Raw genomic sequence first — 14,563 nt, 5'->3', positions numbered from 1 at the left:
ATGTCTGTCCAAAGGTATTTGCAAGTACAGTATGTTCCAAGGAGTTTGCCAGTCAAACTTTTTTAGTCCACATTGGCAGTTCCACGATTGGCAGTTCCACGATGAAAGCAAAACCATATATAAACACCCAGAAACACCACCATTTTCTCATCTGAGCGCAAAGTAGCAGACACTAACAAAAACTACTACTAGCAGTAGTAGTAGTAAGTAGAAGGAGTAATGGAAAAGTGTGCTTTGGTCTGATGAGTCCAATCTGTTTTTTGAAATCATGGACGTAGGGCCTGGAAAAAGCCGCCCGGATTGTTATCAGCCCTCATTGGGTAACTTTCACTTGTGAAGGTATCACTCATGATGAAAAGGTACAAAAAAACATTTGGAGCAACATGCTGTATGTTGCCATTAAAGCAACTGCTTTTTCAAAGAAGACAATGCCAACACACATCTTGTACAGGTTACAAAAGTGCAGCATCACAGCAAAAGGGGACAAGTATTAAGCTGACCTGCCAGCGTCCGTCAGGCCACGAATGTTTACTGTGCGTTTTTAACAGGAAAAATGATGTAACACAGAGACAAACATTGCTCTCCCAGTTTCAGTGGAGTACGTTTAAAGCATCAAATTCAAAAAGGATAAATGTTTGTTCAAATCAAATCAATTAACAAAATAAACATTGTTGAGGCGTAATGGAAATATTGTTTATAAATGCAATGAATCAGTAAACTAGTGTCTTCATGAAACTGTGTGTTATTCTAATAAAAATGGAGATGATGTGATGTCAGTGTAAAAAGCAGGAATATCATATTGGCCCTGAAGACGTCTGGATAGGACCGTTTGTCTCCTACAGAAGAAACAAAAGGCTTCCTCCAACAGACAATTAGTATCCGACTGTGAACAAAAGGCCAGCTGCTCCCATCGTAAGAAGCTGTCAATCAAGATTGATGGCTCACTGACATCTTCCCCCTTCAACAAGAATTGCCTGCTGACTGACGAAAGACTTTGAAGACACCGACACACACGTTTCCAAGAAAGTTTCAAGAAAGTTTCACGAAAGTTTCCACCGGCCCGCAGCGTCTATCATAAAATGAATGTGTACCCCTGTTAGCACTGTCGACAATAGTAGAAAATAATCAATGACAAATAAGCTATTTTATATTTCACTACAAGATAACAGCAGACCCGTGGTCGCACTCACGGATGATTTCGGGCACTTTAACCTCAGTCGTGTCAGATGACAGAGTGAAACCATCACTGCATGACCCTTATACGGCCCTTTCTGCCTCATTTCTAAAATTGACAAATTGCTGGTGGGACAAGGGGAAATTGGCATATTTTTTCAGTGAAATACAAAAAAGTGTCTGCCTAGTTTACTAGGTGACTGTGACTGGCCTTCAATATCAAGAATCACAATCAGATAGAGATGCAACAATAGTAAGAAAACCTCACGATTCAATAATTAGCATGAAATTATACAGTGTTTCCTCGCTACATCATCGTTCGCTTATTGTGGCTTCACTCTATCACGGATTTTCAGTTATGACCATCTGTTTTTTGTTTTTTTTTACTGCAGGCCAAATTTTCTTGCAAATTTTCTTCCCGTTAAATCAGACCAGACAAAAACAGAACAATTTTATTAAAAAAAAAGTCAACCTCTACTTCATGGATTTTCATTTCACCATAGCTTCTTGCTGTTTACCTCATTATTTTTTTTTATTCCTCCTTCTTCGTGAAGACCAGACAAAAAACATTGATATGATGTATTTTTTGTAATAACAAAAAACATAAAAAAGGAAAAAAGCAAAATAATAATAATAATAATAATAATAATAATAATAATAATAAGTATACAAACTGTAATTTCTGGTAAAGTAACCCTGCAATAAATGAAGGAACATCGTACTATACAAAAACTCACAATATTAAAGCTTGTGATAGTGAAAGCAGCGCTGACAAAAATAGGCATGGCCAGTCATTTTCTATTATTGTCTGTCCCTCTTGGTTCAGCAGTGCAAAATATCATGATGAGTGAAGTTCAAAATTTGATGTTAATGATGCAGATGTGTGACTTTGAATATCATAATGTGACTTTGATGTTAGTGTGGCAATGGCAATATTGAGATATTTAAGTTATCGTTACTTCTACGCTGCCCTAGGAAACTTGCAAATGATGACAGGATTGCTGGGAACAATCACTGTGAAAAATGAAAGCAATTGGAAGCTGAATAGTTTTCACATTTTCACACCAAATCTGGTCTGCTATGAAAAAGGTTTAGACGCAACTGTTTTGGACATTACCCCAGTCAGTAAAATTGTGGTTGGTGAAAGTCCAAGTATGGTTACAAAAGCTACATTTGAAAAAAGCAAAATCCAAAATTTCTGATGTACGCTTCTTGTAGCAAAAAATGAACACAAAATCCGAATAGATTGTTTCAAGTGTTATTTATTTTTCATACACAAGCTATTGTTGTGTGTGGGTTTTTTTTGGGAGGGGGGGCAAGAATATCATTGCTCCATCACTTCCCTATCGAAGCAAAAACTGGACATTCAGTGGATGGGTCATCCCTTTTGTGCACTCTGTATTTACATTCCACTTTGTCAAACACAGATATGCAGTCGTCGGGGAAGCGTTTGGGAATGCCATATCTGCAAATACACAGTGCGCACAAAATTAACGACTGAATATTTTACTGAGATGAAAAACATGAGGAACAGTGTGAGCCTTCAACTTACGCAGTGCAACAGCCGCTACAAGTGCAATCCATGCATTCACTGTTTCGCCAAGAAGCTCCCACCGGGTACCATTTATTATCAGCCGCATCCAGGCATTGTGTTGCACCTGGCATGGAAACAAACCTCAAAATCTCAAAATATGCATGCATTATTTTTTGTATTCATGTGAAAACCATCAGTCTCTGCATGAAGACAAAGTAACAAAATGTATTCTTGTTACCAGGTTCAAGCTCTGTATAAGTGCAAAAACTGTTAGACTGTGGCAGCAGGACGCAGAGCAGCAAAGCCAGAGGCAGGTATGTTCTCTAGGGATGAAATGAAAATAGCATAATTAATGTTTTCAATTGTCAAAAAGCAAAACAACAGAATAATTAAAAAACAAAAAAAAAGCATGAATTTTAAACTTACCATTGTTGCAAGAAATCTCTTCTGAGAGCAGCTGTAGTCTCCAAGGATTGTTATAGTGGACACAGAAAGAACCTTTGGAATTATGGTAAAGACAGGAGCCCACGCCTGATGGTCATGACCTCTTTACGTCAATACAGTAAACGGCAAACATCACAAAATGTATCGTTTGTCCTCGTATCACGAAACCTAAAAAAAAACAGGCTCAAAGTTCCAAATAGCACTTCTAGAAATGCTAGTTTGTTATAATTCTGCTTGAATAGAAATTGCTTTTTCATTTTAAATTAAATAGACAGATGCCTTTGAGGGTCTTTTATTGGGTTGAAAAAGAATATGATTAGAGTAATATTTTTTTTGTCTTTAGGGTGGCGTAATATTTTTTGGTGCTTACATACACCTCAGCCATTTGATCAAAAACAAAAAAGAAGTAATACAAATCATGCTAAAGAACATGCTAAAGACTTGATCTCGTGTGAGTCCTTACAATATCGTATTTATTGTGCATTTTAGTGCTTAATTCCAACTTTATTTGGTTAGCCATGGGTCCCAAGATTGCTAGGGAAGTTAAAGAGAGAAGCAAGGAGATGATTAGTATGGAAACGAAGCAGGAGATAATCAAGAAATGAGAAGAAGGCTAGGCTAGGTTAGGCTAGGCTAAGCTAGGCTACACTCGCTAGGGATAATGGCCATAATAGCTCAAGTCAATGTCACTCAAAGCTAAATACAATTTTATTTAAAATGTATATATTTTTTATTTATGATATTTAATCATAGACATGGATATTATATATAAGTAGCACCTACTAAACTATTTTGTTACCTATTTTTAATATGTATATACTATTTTGATGTTTTTACCGGTGGTTTTACATGCATTAGCTTTGCAGCATTGCAGTAAAATCTTCTAATTAATAAATAAAACACAGAGCACAGAATGAGCGAGGAATCCTTAGAAATGCATCTATGAAAGAAAATAACATGTTGGGTAGTTAAAATGGTTAAAAGATCCAAAAAGTTTAAATTTTGTGATGTGGGCCCTTTAAAATATTGCTAACTTATTCACTTCTAGCCATTTTTAAGATTTTTAACATTGTCAATTTCCACATGATATCGTGTTAAATGATTATTCATACATCATAACTAAATAATGAGTGCATAGGCACTTTTTTCTGCATCTTCCATTTGTTAGGAACTAATCAGTAGTTGAAAACCAGGTTGGTGTAAAAAAAAACTGATCTGTTTCTCTCAAACTGTGTTCATATCTAAATTGAAGAATTACTCCCCCCTACTGGTGGCTTTGCATCTATACATTTTTTGTTGTTACACGTTTATGTTGGAGCCATGTAACTTTTTTTTTTTCAATGAATAATTGGTTGAGGAAGCCTAAATGAATTACAGATAAAATAATGAAAAGAACATGCAGTACTACCATAAGGTCACACACAATTAGACACATGATTTAGGCAGCCTCACCTCTTTGGGTAAGCGACAAAGGCAGAATAAGAGTTTTATGAGAAAACAGACCTTCTTCCGCACCGTGCAGAAAAAGGCTCCACAGCAGCGTACTCAATCTTTCTGGCATACTCTAAATTGTTCAACTGAGATCATGCAGTATTCTGGTAATTGCGATAAGCACACAAAGAACCGGAGGAACTTAAGGGTAAAACTACTGATGATTTATTCATATCACATTTTCTTCTTTCATACACTCAGTAAATGTGCTACAACTGTGTAGTATTACACAAATGCCATTGTTGTTGATGTTTGCGAGGACTCAGTGAAGGATGTCACTGCTCTGTCACTTTCCTACTGCGCCGAAAATTGGACATTCCGTGGATGGGTCATCCCTCTTGTGCACTCTGTATTTACATGCAGCTTTGTCAAACACAGATACGCAGTCATCAGGGAACTGCCTGGGAACGCTATACCTGCGAATGAGCAGTGCAAACAAAATAAGCAATTGCATATTTTGCATGGATAAAAACACAAAAATTGTTATTATTCAACTTACGAGGAGCAACAACCGCTGCAGGTGCAATCCATGCATTCACTGTTTCTCCAAGATGATCCCACCGGGTACCATTTGTTATCAGTGGGATCCAGGCAACGTGTTGCTCCTTTGTGGTAAGAAGAATTATGACATTTATTTTTGCATTCAAAGGACAATAAGCGCGACATCGGGAAAATGAGCGAGAAGGATTTGCAGTCACCTGGTTCTGTATGCAACGGAATGCAGTGGCCATTTGCCATTGACAGCACTGCCGACAGCAGCAAAGCCAGACTCAGGTAAGTTCTCTACAGAATAAAAATGAACATGTTTCACTGGCAAACACAGCTTTGTTGCTATTAAGTGCTGCTTCATCACCTCAGATAAACAGTCAAATAAGACTTCATTTGTTAATGTCACACAAATCAAACTTACCATTGCTGCAATAAGTTTCATCAAACCGAAGAGAAGCTCAGCTTTCAAAAGCGATGACCAGTTATATAGGGTGAACCTCCTGGGTGATTTCGGACACCTCCTCTTTTGTCAATAAAGGACCACACACCGGACAGCGTGTTTAGCAATAATACTGTTGTATATTACTGGACTTAAAAAGAAAAGTATCAAAGTTCTTTGATAAAAAGATCATTTTGCTTGTACAGTATTTGTCAATATTAGCATTCAGGCAGTTGAACATTAACATATATTCCCCTTCTAACGATATTGCTAACTGAGAGATTACCATGAAAAAAGATTTCACTTACTTTGTGCAAAGAATGTTTTTTTTTTTTTTTTCTCCATCGGTGTGGTTTACTTGCAGCTGCATTTACCAGTGAGGCTTATTGACAATTTGAGCTTAAAGTCATGGCCCAATTCATTAATCATCAAGCTTATTTAATATGCTGACATTGGCACTTTGAAATTAAAATCAAGTCTTTGTTAAGCGTTAGAGACAGTGATAGACACCGACATTATAAGTGCCTCACCTGAAAATAACTAGGGTAGAAAAAAAAAGCCAATTTATGCTATTGTAAAGAACAAAGTGTTGCCATAGTGCCCATAATTCTAATGTTTATTGTTGTAAATATTTAAAGACGATAAAGGTTTTTAAAAGTCATTATATACTTTTACAGTAACTGGCTGATTTATGGGTTATCCTAATTTTACTCGGTTAAATATCAGAAGTGACACGTCAGCGATTGACCAAACAAAATGTGGAATTTCTTGCGGGAAATAAATGCATGTTGACTTAACTTGGCTGCATGCAGCTTTTATTTGTTCATGACCTTCAAATATGACCTTTCCCATCATAAGAAAAATAGTACAAAATGCATGTAGTCGAACACTGAGGTGGCGAACATGACACGCAGGCTACTGACACGTAAACAACATGCATGTTCCGTTCATATAAGAAAGACTGCGTATCAAATGGCGGCTCCGACATTGGCTAACGGGTACACTTATTTGTTCTTGGCAAGCTCGTATACAAAAAAAAGCATGCTGTTTGTTTTCAAATCCCTTGAACATGCCCTTACACTGCAGAGAGAAGCACACGTGACGTGGATCATTGCGGAATGTTGGGAGGATTTCAACTCCTCGGGTCCCTAAACATTTGTTAAAATGTGGATAAAGTTGGGGCGTTTTTCCAAAATTATATTAAAAAAAACCTCATGTACACTTAAGTGTTTTCACATTTGCCTGCAAAGAAAACAAAATGTTCCAAATGCTTCACAAAGGAAAACAGTAAGTGATGAGTTGGGAGATTAAAGGGTCATGCCGTAAATGTTCCATTAGTGCAAAAATAGTTGTTTATCATCTTGCTGCAGCACAAACGGGGGTTGGGAAGAAAGGGGGGGGGGGGGGGGGGGGTCATCAAGTCATTTGCACACACACAAAGAAAGCAATCAATGGTGAGACTTGGCGAGAGGAGCCTTACAGTAAATAAACAAACCTTACATTATGTCACCTGTCTGAATTCAAGAGCCTGACCGAGATTAACATCACGAGATTCGACAGGCAAAAAAAAAAAACAAGCTTACATGAAGGTCTTCTACCTGAGTGAAAAAAAATGCTCAAAATGTAGAATAGAACTGTAAGTTAGCGAGCTTAAAAAAACAACAACAAAAAAACGCTGCAAGAACCTAAGCTGTCAAATGCTCTCCATCAGATGCCTGAAATGAAAAAGTGTCCAGAGAGAGACCCTCTTGTACTTACAGTATTTGATTGAAATGTTATGTTATTCATAGTTTTTAGAATATTGACAATTTAGAGCGTGGGACATGGAATGAATTAACATATGTTGATGTTTCCATAGGAACAATTTAGATTGGAAACTTCAACTATTTGGAATTCAACCAGTAATTCAGAACGTCACTGAATTCATTTTGGCCAAATGATTTAAAAAATATATATTCTTTAGGACTGAAATGACTGAAAAAGAAAAGCTAGGAAATGCCGGTCAGGCTCTGATGTTCCCCAAAAGGGATGAGAAATGGCACATAGTGTAGAAAAAACGTATTTACAAAATAAATAATGGCACAAACAGCAGGTCATTTGAGGACACTTAACACATTGAAATCAATGAATAATACTGTCATTTTTTTCCCTCCGCACAGCAAAAATTATATTTAGAAATACTTAAAAAACATACAAGATGGCTAATAAGCCCACTTAGTTGAAAAGTCTTTCTCCCAGACGTGTGCATTCTGATCGCCAGTGGGGGGGCGCTGAGAGTTCCGTAAACATTTCCAGTGCTTCAACATCGCTCTCTTCAAGAGTCCGATACAGCAGGTTGTTGCCGAGGCGACCCGTTTGTCATCAATTAAGCGAATCGTGGCTACAGTCCACCGACCTGTCATGACAACCATGGCAGTCCAATGTTCAATTCTTTGACACTCAATGGCACCCCCTATAGAGAGGTGGCGTAAGACGCTTGTGCTCCTAAATGAAGTATTTACTACAAAGCAAAGTAATAGTTATAATAGAAAGATTAGTACGAAACGCAGGAGCGTTAAAGAGTCACAGACACCGTGTAAAATTTAGACCGTTAAAAAAGAATAAATTAAATGATTTAAAAACTTGCAAGCAAATGGGTTCTTAACGACCAACAATACGTTTTAACTATAATCGTAGGTCCAGTTATCATTAAATGATATTACATGGGGGGTGGCACTTCTCCGGAGGCTGCCATGTTTGTTATCGCTACAGACAATGGTATATGCAGCACCTCCTGCTGTCTGTAATGAAAAACGATCTAAATCTTACACAGTGTCCCTTTAAGATTGAGTGAATTAGGATATCGACTGATGGTTGCCCCTCCGCAAGGCACAAGGGCACAAAGTGTGCGTGTGCACTCGAAATAAATCTATCACCTGTACACTAATTACAAAAAGGTAGAGATTTTGGGCTTTCGTGGGGGAATTTGAGAAAAAAAGACAGAAAATAACAGAACTCAATATTCTTTATCTTCTGTGAATAAAGGCTAATATTAGCGCCGCACTGATGGTTGAAAGGATTTGAAAAAAAAAACACGACAATGAAAAGTTCATCTGTCTCTTTTATACTTCCCCCTGGTGGCCAAGGTGGGCACACCGGAAATGGACATTCAAATGGTGTCAAAAACATTTTCTATTTCCAAGACTGTATGTTTTTTTTTTTTTAAGTGAACGTGCACCACCAACAGCCCAGTATCTCTACCTTCTCATGAATAGAGTATAATAAGGAGCATTCGGGGGGGGGGGGGGTTCATAACAGTTCCTCTGAGGTTTTACTTGTTTTCAGAATATCCCGGTGGGCCAGATTCAATGCCGCACAAGCCCTATGTGCTCACCCCTGTTCTCCTCCAGTGTTAGTTGTCTATGAGAGGTGAGTTATCGACACGTGAAGATGATGAGGCACTCTTCATGCATCCTCCCGCAAATGTATGCGGCGGCTCAGTGGGAACAAGCAGCAAACGTCAGCCTGCTGTTCGTGTGTGTGTGTGTGTGGCTCATAGGTGCGTCTCGTCTCTGGCTTCTGAGACAAAGTGCATCTGGTTCCTAGTGCTCCGGTTCTGGCCCGCTTGGGACTCCTCGGGCATGTGTGCCAGTGGGTCGGAGCGGATGATGTACCTGAAAGACACGTCACTACGTTCAGTTTGACACGGGTTCACAAATCGAAAGCCCAAAAACAGTTGAAACTGGAACAACCTCAGTATTGTGGAAAAAATGTGCTCACCACTAGTGAAAATGTTTTGTGGCTTTGACACTATAAAGCAGAGTATGAAAACCTGGAGCTGCCAATATGGGTCACTTGAAAATACCTGTATGTTCAAACATACAGGTACCTCTACTTATGAAATGAATTTGTCCCAAAGTCATATGGTAATGTGACATTTTCGAAAGCAGAGGCGCTTTTAACATGTAAATAGCCTAATCCGTTACAAGCGCCAAAAACACTCCCAAACCCTTTGAGTTAATAATATTAATGGTAGCAGTTGACAATATGAACGCAGTTTATGATGGTGGTGTGTTGGTGGAGCCTGCAGAGAACTTTGAGAACTTCTCGCTAACATGCTAATGACGCTAACGTTAGACGCTTTCAGCGTTTCTTTACAGCAGTCCAAGGTGCGATGTATGTGTTTTTGCGTGAATATGTACAATGTTAGTGTTCAGTGTTATTGTATGACTGCTTGTTACTGTAATATGCTTGTTTGTCAAAAGGGGCGCTGTTGCTGAAATATGTTGATAAAGGTCAATAGAAGCAGTGTGCTTGATGATCGCACCTTCTACTTATTCCCACTCTCTCTGTGCTTCACTCTCTTGGTGAGCAGTTCATGTACGCGTGTGTGACGTTAAATAACGTACGCCAGTCGGCTAAAAGCAAAGTTGTCGATTGGTACATAGTTGTAAATGCATTTGAACATAGTTGCAAGTATTTTTTTTTTACAAGTTTGCCATCCAAAAATGTTATTCAAATGTCCAAGCAATCAAATAAACCTGCAACATTTTAAATAAATTACTTGATACCAAGCCACTGTACATAAAATATGTCTAAATGTGAGGCTTTCTTACACAATGTCGTTGAGCTCCAGCATGGTGTCTGGAGGCGGGTTAATGAGCACGTAAGACAGAGTGTTCTGGTGGTCGTTCATCTCATCTGTGGAGGGAAACCAGGAGAGGATTCAGAGTGGCTCGATGGTGGGGGCTGTTGCCCCGCCCTCGCCCCACACGGCAACAGTACTGCTCATTCGCGACCAATCACACGAAAAAGAAATCAACGTGCCAACTTTGTGAGTTGATGCGCTGCTAGAAATGTAAATAACTAAGGAGTATTAAACATTACTGAATGTAAACACCATAAATGATTATTTTACAATTATTTCAATATTAGGGAAGGGGAATTTATTTGAAAATGATTAAACAAATCCCACCTAATTTGATAACTAAATATTGTATCGTGTATCAGCAAATTTTGTAAGAGGATTATTGCATTGGATTTATTTATTTTTATCGGCTATATCCTTATACAGTTTTATCACTGTTGTTTAATTGAAGTGGAAGAAGTCTATTTGAATGTAATCAAGTGCGTTTTGTCATTATGACGTGTCAAGTAGGTTCCACGTGCCTCCACGACAACCCACCTGCTTGTGTCTCTTTAAAAAGACAAAGGGTGGAAGGGGGGAGGGAGAGAGAGAAGGGCCAAGCGTTACTGACGAACACTGCGACGAGGACGAGGGAGCCAGGGAGGGGGTCAGCGAGAGGGATCCAGAGGCGCATGCGCAGCTTCAAACATGCACATACAGTAGCGTCCGTAGACGCACATCATCGTCGTCATCATCATCATCATCATCATCAGCATCATGGCATTCCACGCGACTCCACTCCAGACTCAACTCCAGCCATTGAGGCGGGAGGTTGCCATGCCAACACACACTCACGCGCAAACACGTAAAGGACATGCTCCAGCATCCGTCAAGACTGAACCAAACGTTGAGAGCGGCTCAAAACACAAGCTAGTGTGGAGCAGAATGCAACCCCAGTGCGAGGGCGGAGGACGCCGTCTTGGACCCAAGAGCGTAACCTCGGTGAACCGGGAGCCATAAAACAATTGCTGGGATGTAGACCCTTTCTACCATCTTATAACAGATTGCTCGGATTCGTTGTCATTTTATTTTCAAGGATTTAAAAAAAAAAAAGACATGAAATGCCATAAGACCTGAGCACAATAATATCCTTGTGTCAAAAATCGGAAATTACTTTGTAAAAACAGCCAATTTATGACTAAATATGTGCCCGTGACAGGATTGTGTTATTACCTATTTAATGTGACTTCTGTTTTTGGACATCACTGGACAACTTCTCAACATGGGCCATGTAAGATGTTTTTGTTAGCCTTAATCCTTCCTGTTGAACATTCTGCTCTCAGCTTTCTCTTCCATGGCTTATCAAACACCTGTAGTGTTTTTTTGTTTTTTTTTTGCAAAAGCCGCCTGCCTGACACCACGCCAACCTGAAAGACGCATGGATCGCAGACTATGTTTCTTCGTTGACAGAAATGTTGAAATGTAACATTTATTCTATACTCAAGTGACCCATGCAACTTTAGAGCCAAAGGTTGCAGACCCCTCAGCTTTTATCCCACACTTAAATCAGTTAAAACAAGTTAAGCCCACAAATTCCAAATAGAAATACCAACACATCAGTTTAGGCTTACAGCAGACTAGAGCAGGCACAAAGTGCAAATGTGGCAGCCATATTGGCAGGGGCAATTTTCCCCTGAAAAGCATATGCGGTGGCCATGTTAGTAGGGGTGAGATTCCTATCAAAAGAAGAGGAAAATATTCGCGAACATTTTCCTCCCATTTTCCAGAACCAGAATCCATCAACCATGTTTGTTTGAGCGATCCAAGACGGGCGCCTTCATCCACAGACAATCATGCGTTCTGCTCCAGTCAACAAGGCAAACAGACGCCCTGCAGGGACTCCAGATTTTTTTTTTTTTTTAATGACACAACCTCACTGACGTGACCACGATGCAGAGAAGGCCAGAGAGAGAAAACGAGAGTGACAGGAGAGCGAGAGACTGGCTGCTGAGCTAACTGTGAAAGCCAGTTAGGGACATAATTCAGGATTAGCTCTCAAAGTACAAAAACATTTTAACACACAAACTACTGAAACAGGTTTTTCATTGTGAATGTACTATAACATTTCAGTTATATGTGTGTCACGAATTTCAGTAGTGTGTGTAAGAAACCATGTCAAACTCGTGTGTGAAAATAAATGTCCAGTAGTGTAAAAGCTTTTAAGCCTTTTCCATTTTGTGGAAGTGCATTTCAGTAGTGTGTGAAAGAGCATATCAGGAGCATATGTGTGAGTGGTTCAGTGGTGTGTGTCAGTGAAATAAATGTGAGTAGATTCTAAATGTTTCATTACTATGAGAGAAATTCAATAGAACGTTTGAGAGTTTGAGATCAGAAGAAATTCCAGAAGAAGAAATTCCAGCAGTGTTTAAGCAAATATATGTTATGTTTACGAGAGCATTTAACAGCGTTTGTGTGAGTGTTCCAGGGTTATCGCTCAACAAAATAAAAAGGTGTGAGTTCGTAGTGGGGAAGAGGGCATTACTGTAGCATGAAAGTAGTTTACTTACATCAACATATTCAGTTCAATGTGTTAGAGCATTTAAGTAGTCTGGGTAGTTAGTGTGAGAATGTTTCATTTGTGACATGACAGGATTTCAGCAATACCCCTGAGAGCATTTCAGTAGTGATGCAAAAACATTTCAGTAGTATATTAGCAAAAAACATTACTACAGGAGTGTCTTTGAAAGTCTTTCAGTGATGTGTATGAAATAAATGTCAGTAGGGATGTCGGAGCTTCATCAATGGGCATGAGAGCTTTGCGGTAGTGTGTGGTACGATTTATGTAGTTTGGGCATGTTCTGTGTATGACTTTACAATTCTTAAAACATTTGGGCTATAACCCAATTGAAAAAGAGGTGAAAAGAGGACCAGGCCATCATAATAGAGTTATTTTTGATGCAACTGTTTGAAGAGAATATTGGTAGCTAGCGCAGTTAGGTCGTGTATTTGAAAGCATTCTAGTAATGGGTGTGAGTGCTTTGGTATTCCGTGAGAGCGTTTTTAGTATTTTGAATGTGGACAAAATTGGCACTGATGTGACTACATCTTTGTAGCCTGCCAAGAACATTTCAGTTGTGTTTGCAGCAGCATGACTGGGACTACGTGTGAGAGTTTCAGAAATGAAAGTGAATTGAATAAACTGAGAATAAAAAAAACATGTATGTATTTCTAGTACATGTTTTAATAGTACTCGTTTATGTGAGATTCAGTTGTGTGCGAGTGTTTTAGTAGCGTACCTGCATGTAAGCAAAGCATATTTTCAGTCATACGCATGAGTGATTTATTAGTGCACAAGAGTGGGAAAGGTGCGTGTGAGAGACAATCCTGAATTATGTTCCTGATGGCCTCTCATACTGAACACTCGTCGTCATTGGACACGCACCCACACCACTCACACACGCTCTCACACATGCAAGAGAACAGAGTGGATGGACCGGCTGGCTAACCTGACGGCCGGCTCCCGTCTGTATACGGCTGCTCTGATATGTCCTGCAACTCTGAGCAACGGTATTCACGGTTAACTTGACCACACAGTGTCAACGGGAAGCACACACATCTAGTAGAAAGGAGGATGCTGGTGAAAGGACGAGCTCCTTTCGCCCACATGTCCGCGACCTCACCACTCACACTCACCGACTGGACAAAGAACACACACACACGCGTGTTACCTTGCAAATATCCTAGATTTACTCGATTCATCACATCGCTCGCAGTGAGATTAGAAACATCCTCTACAAGCCAAAAGGGGGAAGAGAAGAATCAGAGAGAGAGAAAGAGAGGAGAAGAAATAAACAGAAATCAGGCAGGCAGCGAATGCTTTTGCACTTTGACCAAAAGAAATGTTCCAGATGTGAGAGGATGCAAAAAAAAAAAAAAAAAAGTGAGAAGAAGCCATGCTTTAGTATGCACAGTCACTTCCAAATGATTCATCTGTCGAGGATGCTCACTCAGAAGATCTGGAGCGTTTGGGCTTCTCCCTGGAAGCAGCGTGATTGACACAGTACACAAGATTCAGCCGGCACAACACACTGGGACTATGCTTTTTTTTTTTTTTTATCACTTCGTTTTAGAAGCTTAACATGACAAGTGAAAATGTGAGCAGATGCAAAGGCGAAGCAAACAGAGGCGTAATGCATTCACATGTTGCAGGGTTTCTACAGGTATGAGCTGTGTCAACTAACTAAGATTATTTTTCTCAAGGTCTCAAATGTTCTAATTTGTGAGTCAAGCCCATTAGAAACTATTGTGGTTAACGGTTACATTTACAAATTTGCAATGAAAATGTTATTTACTCATTTAGTGCCATAGATGGTTACAGAGGACAAAA

General features: G+C 39.4%; 3 protein-coding genes and 1 long non-coding RNA gene across 15 annotated transcripts in view; 1 reads left to right on the top strand and 3 right to left on the bottom strand.

Annotated features, from left to right (window-relative positions):
* Positions 1-2,476: 2,476 nt before the first annotated feature.
* On the bottom strand, positions 2,477-3,319 carry LOC148429388 (beta-microseminoprotein-like). The gene is made up of 4 exons (XM_088426562.1): positions 3,134-3,319; positions 2,946-3,030; positions 2,726-2,831; positions 2,477-2,638 (listed from the first exon to the last, which is right to left on the bottom strand). The coding sequence occupies exons 1-4, from the start codon at positions 3,134-3,136 to the stop codon at positions 2,509-2,511; spliced, it is 324 nt and encodes a 107-aa protein (XP_088282688.1). The 5' UTR covers positions 3,137-3,319; the 3' UTR covers positions 2,477-2,508.
* A 1,465-nt stretch (positions 3,320-4,784) lies between these two features.
* Positions 4,785-5,655, bottom strand: LOC148429387 (beta-microseminoprotein-like). Of its 2 annotated transcripts, XM_088409996.1 has the most exons (5): positions 5,553-5,654; positions 5,341-5,425; positions 5,142-5,247; positions 4,906-5,058; positions 4,785-4,859 (listed from the first exon to the last, which is right to left on the bottom strand). In XM_088409996.1, exons 1-4 carry the CDS (start codon positions 5,571-5,573, stop codon positions 4,929-4,931), a joined length of 342 nt encoding a protein of 113 aa, XP_088266122.1. In that variant the 5' UTR covers positions 5,574-5,654; the 3' UTR covers positions 4,785-4,859; positions 4,906-4,928. The 2 variants fall into 2 exon arrangements, with proteins under 2 accessions (XP_088266122.1, XP_088266113.1); XM_088409987.1 differs by having other exon boundaries at positions 4,785-5,058; positions 5,553-5,655.
* Positions 5,656-6,368: 713 nt separating this feature from the next.
* The window catches only part of LOC148429385 (potassium channel subfamily T member 1-like), a 64,173-nt gene continuing 55,978 nt past the window's right edge, over positions 6,369-14,563 (bottom strand). For 6 of the 11 annotated variants that reach the window (XM_088409878.1, XM_088409894.1, XM_088409888.1 and 3 more), the window contains 4 exons: positions 13,905-13,967; positions 13,683-13,733; positions 10,166-10,250; positions 6,369-9,223 (listed from right to left, as the gene is read on the bottom strand). In XM_088409878.1, the coding sequence (XP_088266004.1) occupies positions 9,103-9,223; positions 10,166-10,250; positions 13,683-13,733; positions 13,905-13,967 (320 nt within the window). In that variant the 3' untranslated portion in view covers positions 6,369-9,102. The remainder of the gene's footprint in view (positions 9,224-10,165; positions 10,251-13,682; positions 13,734-13,904; positions 13,968-14,563) is intronic. The other 5 variants (XM_088409937.1, XM_088409945.1, XM_088409963.1 and 2 more) reach the window with 2 other exon arrangements.
* Positions 8,878-9,862, top strand: LOC148429386 (uncharacterized). The gene is made up of 2 exons (XR_015865037.1): positions 8,878-8,978; positions 9,109-9,862. It is a non-coding gene; the product is annotated as an uncharacterized LOC148429386 (long non-coding RNA).

This window comes from Hippichthys cyanospilos, chromosome 1, assembly GCF_059441005.1.
Source record: "Hippichthys cyanospilos isolate Australia breed blue-spotted pipefish chromosome 1, RoL_Hcya_1.0, whole genome shotgun sequence".
Taxonomy (NCBI): domain Eukaryota; kingdom Metazoa; phylum Chordata; class Actinopteri; order Syngnathiformes; family Syngnathidae; genus Hippichthys; species Hippichthys cyanospilos.
The sequence above is the reverse complement of the archived record's forward strand: the minus strand, read 5'-3'. Positions and strand labels throughout refer to the sequence as shown.

What these genes read in the sequence shown, in the direction of transcription:
- LOC148429388 (XM_088426562.1), bottom strand. An exon ending in TTATACAGAGCTTGAACCTG is followed by an intron (nt 2,832 to 2,945) that starts GTAACAAGAATA and finishes TTTCCATGCCAG; the next exon opens with GTGCAACACAATGCCTGGAT. An exon ending in TGTAGCGGCTGTTGCACTGC is followed by an intron (nt 2,639 to 2,725) that starts GTAAGTTGAAGG and finishes GTGTATTTGCAG; the next exon opens with ATATGGCATTCCCAAACGCT.
- LOC148429387 (XM_088409987.1), bottom strand. Translation starts at nt 5,573, where the DNA reads ATGAAACTTATTGCAGCAATG. An exon ending in TCCGTTGCATACAGAACCAG is followed by an intron (nt 5,248 to 5,340) that starts GTGACTGCAAAT and finishes CTTACCACAAAG; the next exon opens with GAGCAACACGTTGCCTGGAT. An exon ending in TGCAGCGGTTGTTGCTCCTC is followed by an intron (nt 5,059 to 5,141) that starts GTAAGTTGAATA and finishes GCTCATTCGCAG; the next exon opens with GTATAGCGTTCCCAGGCAGT.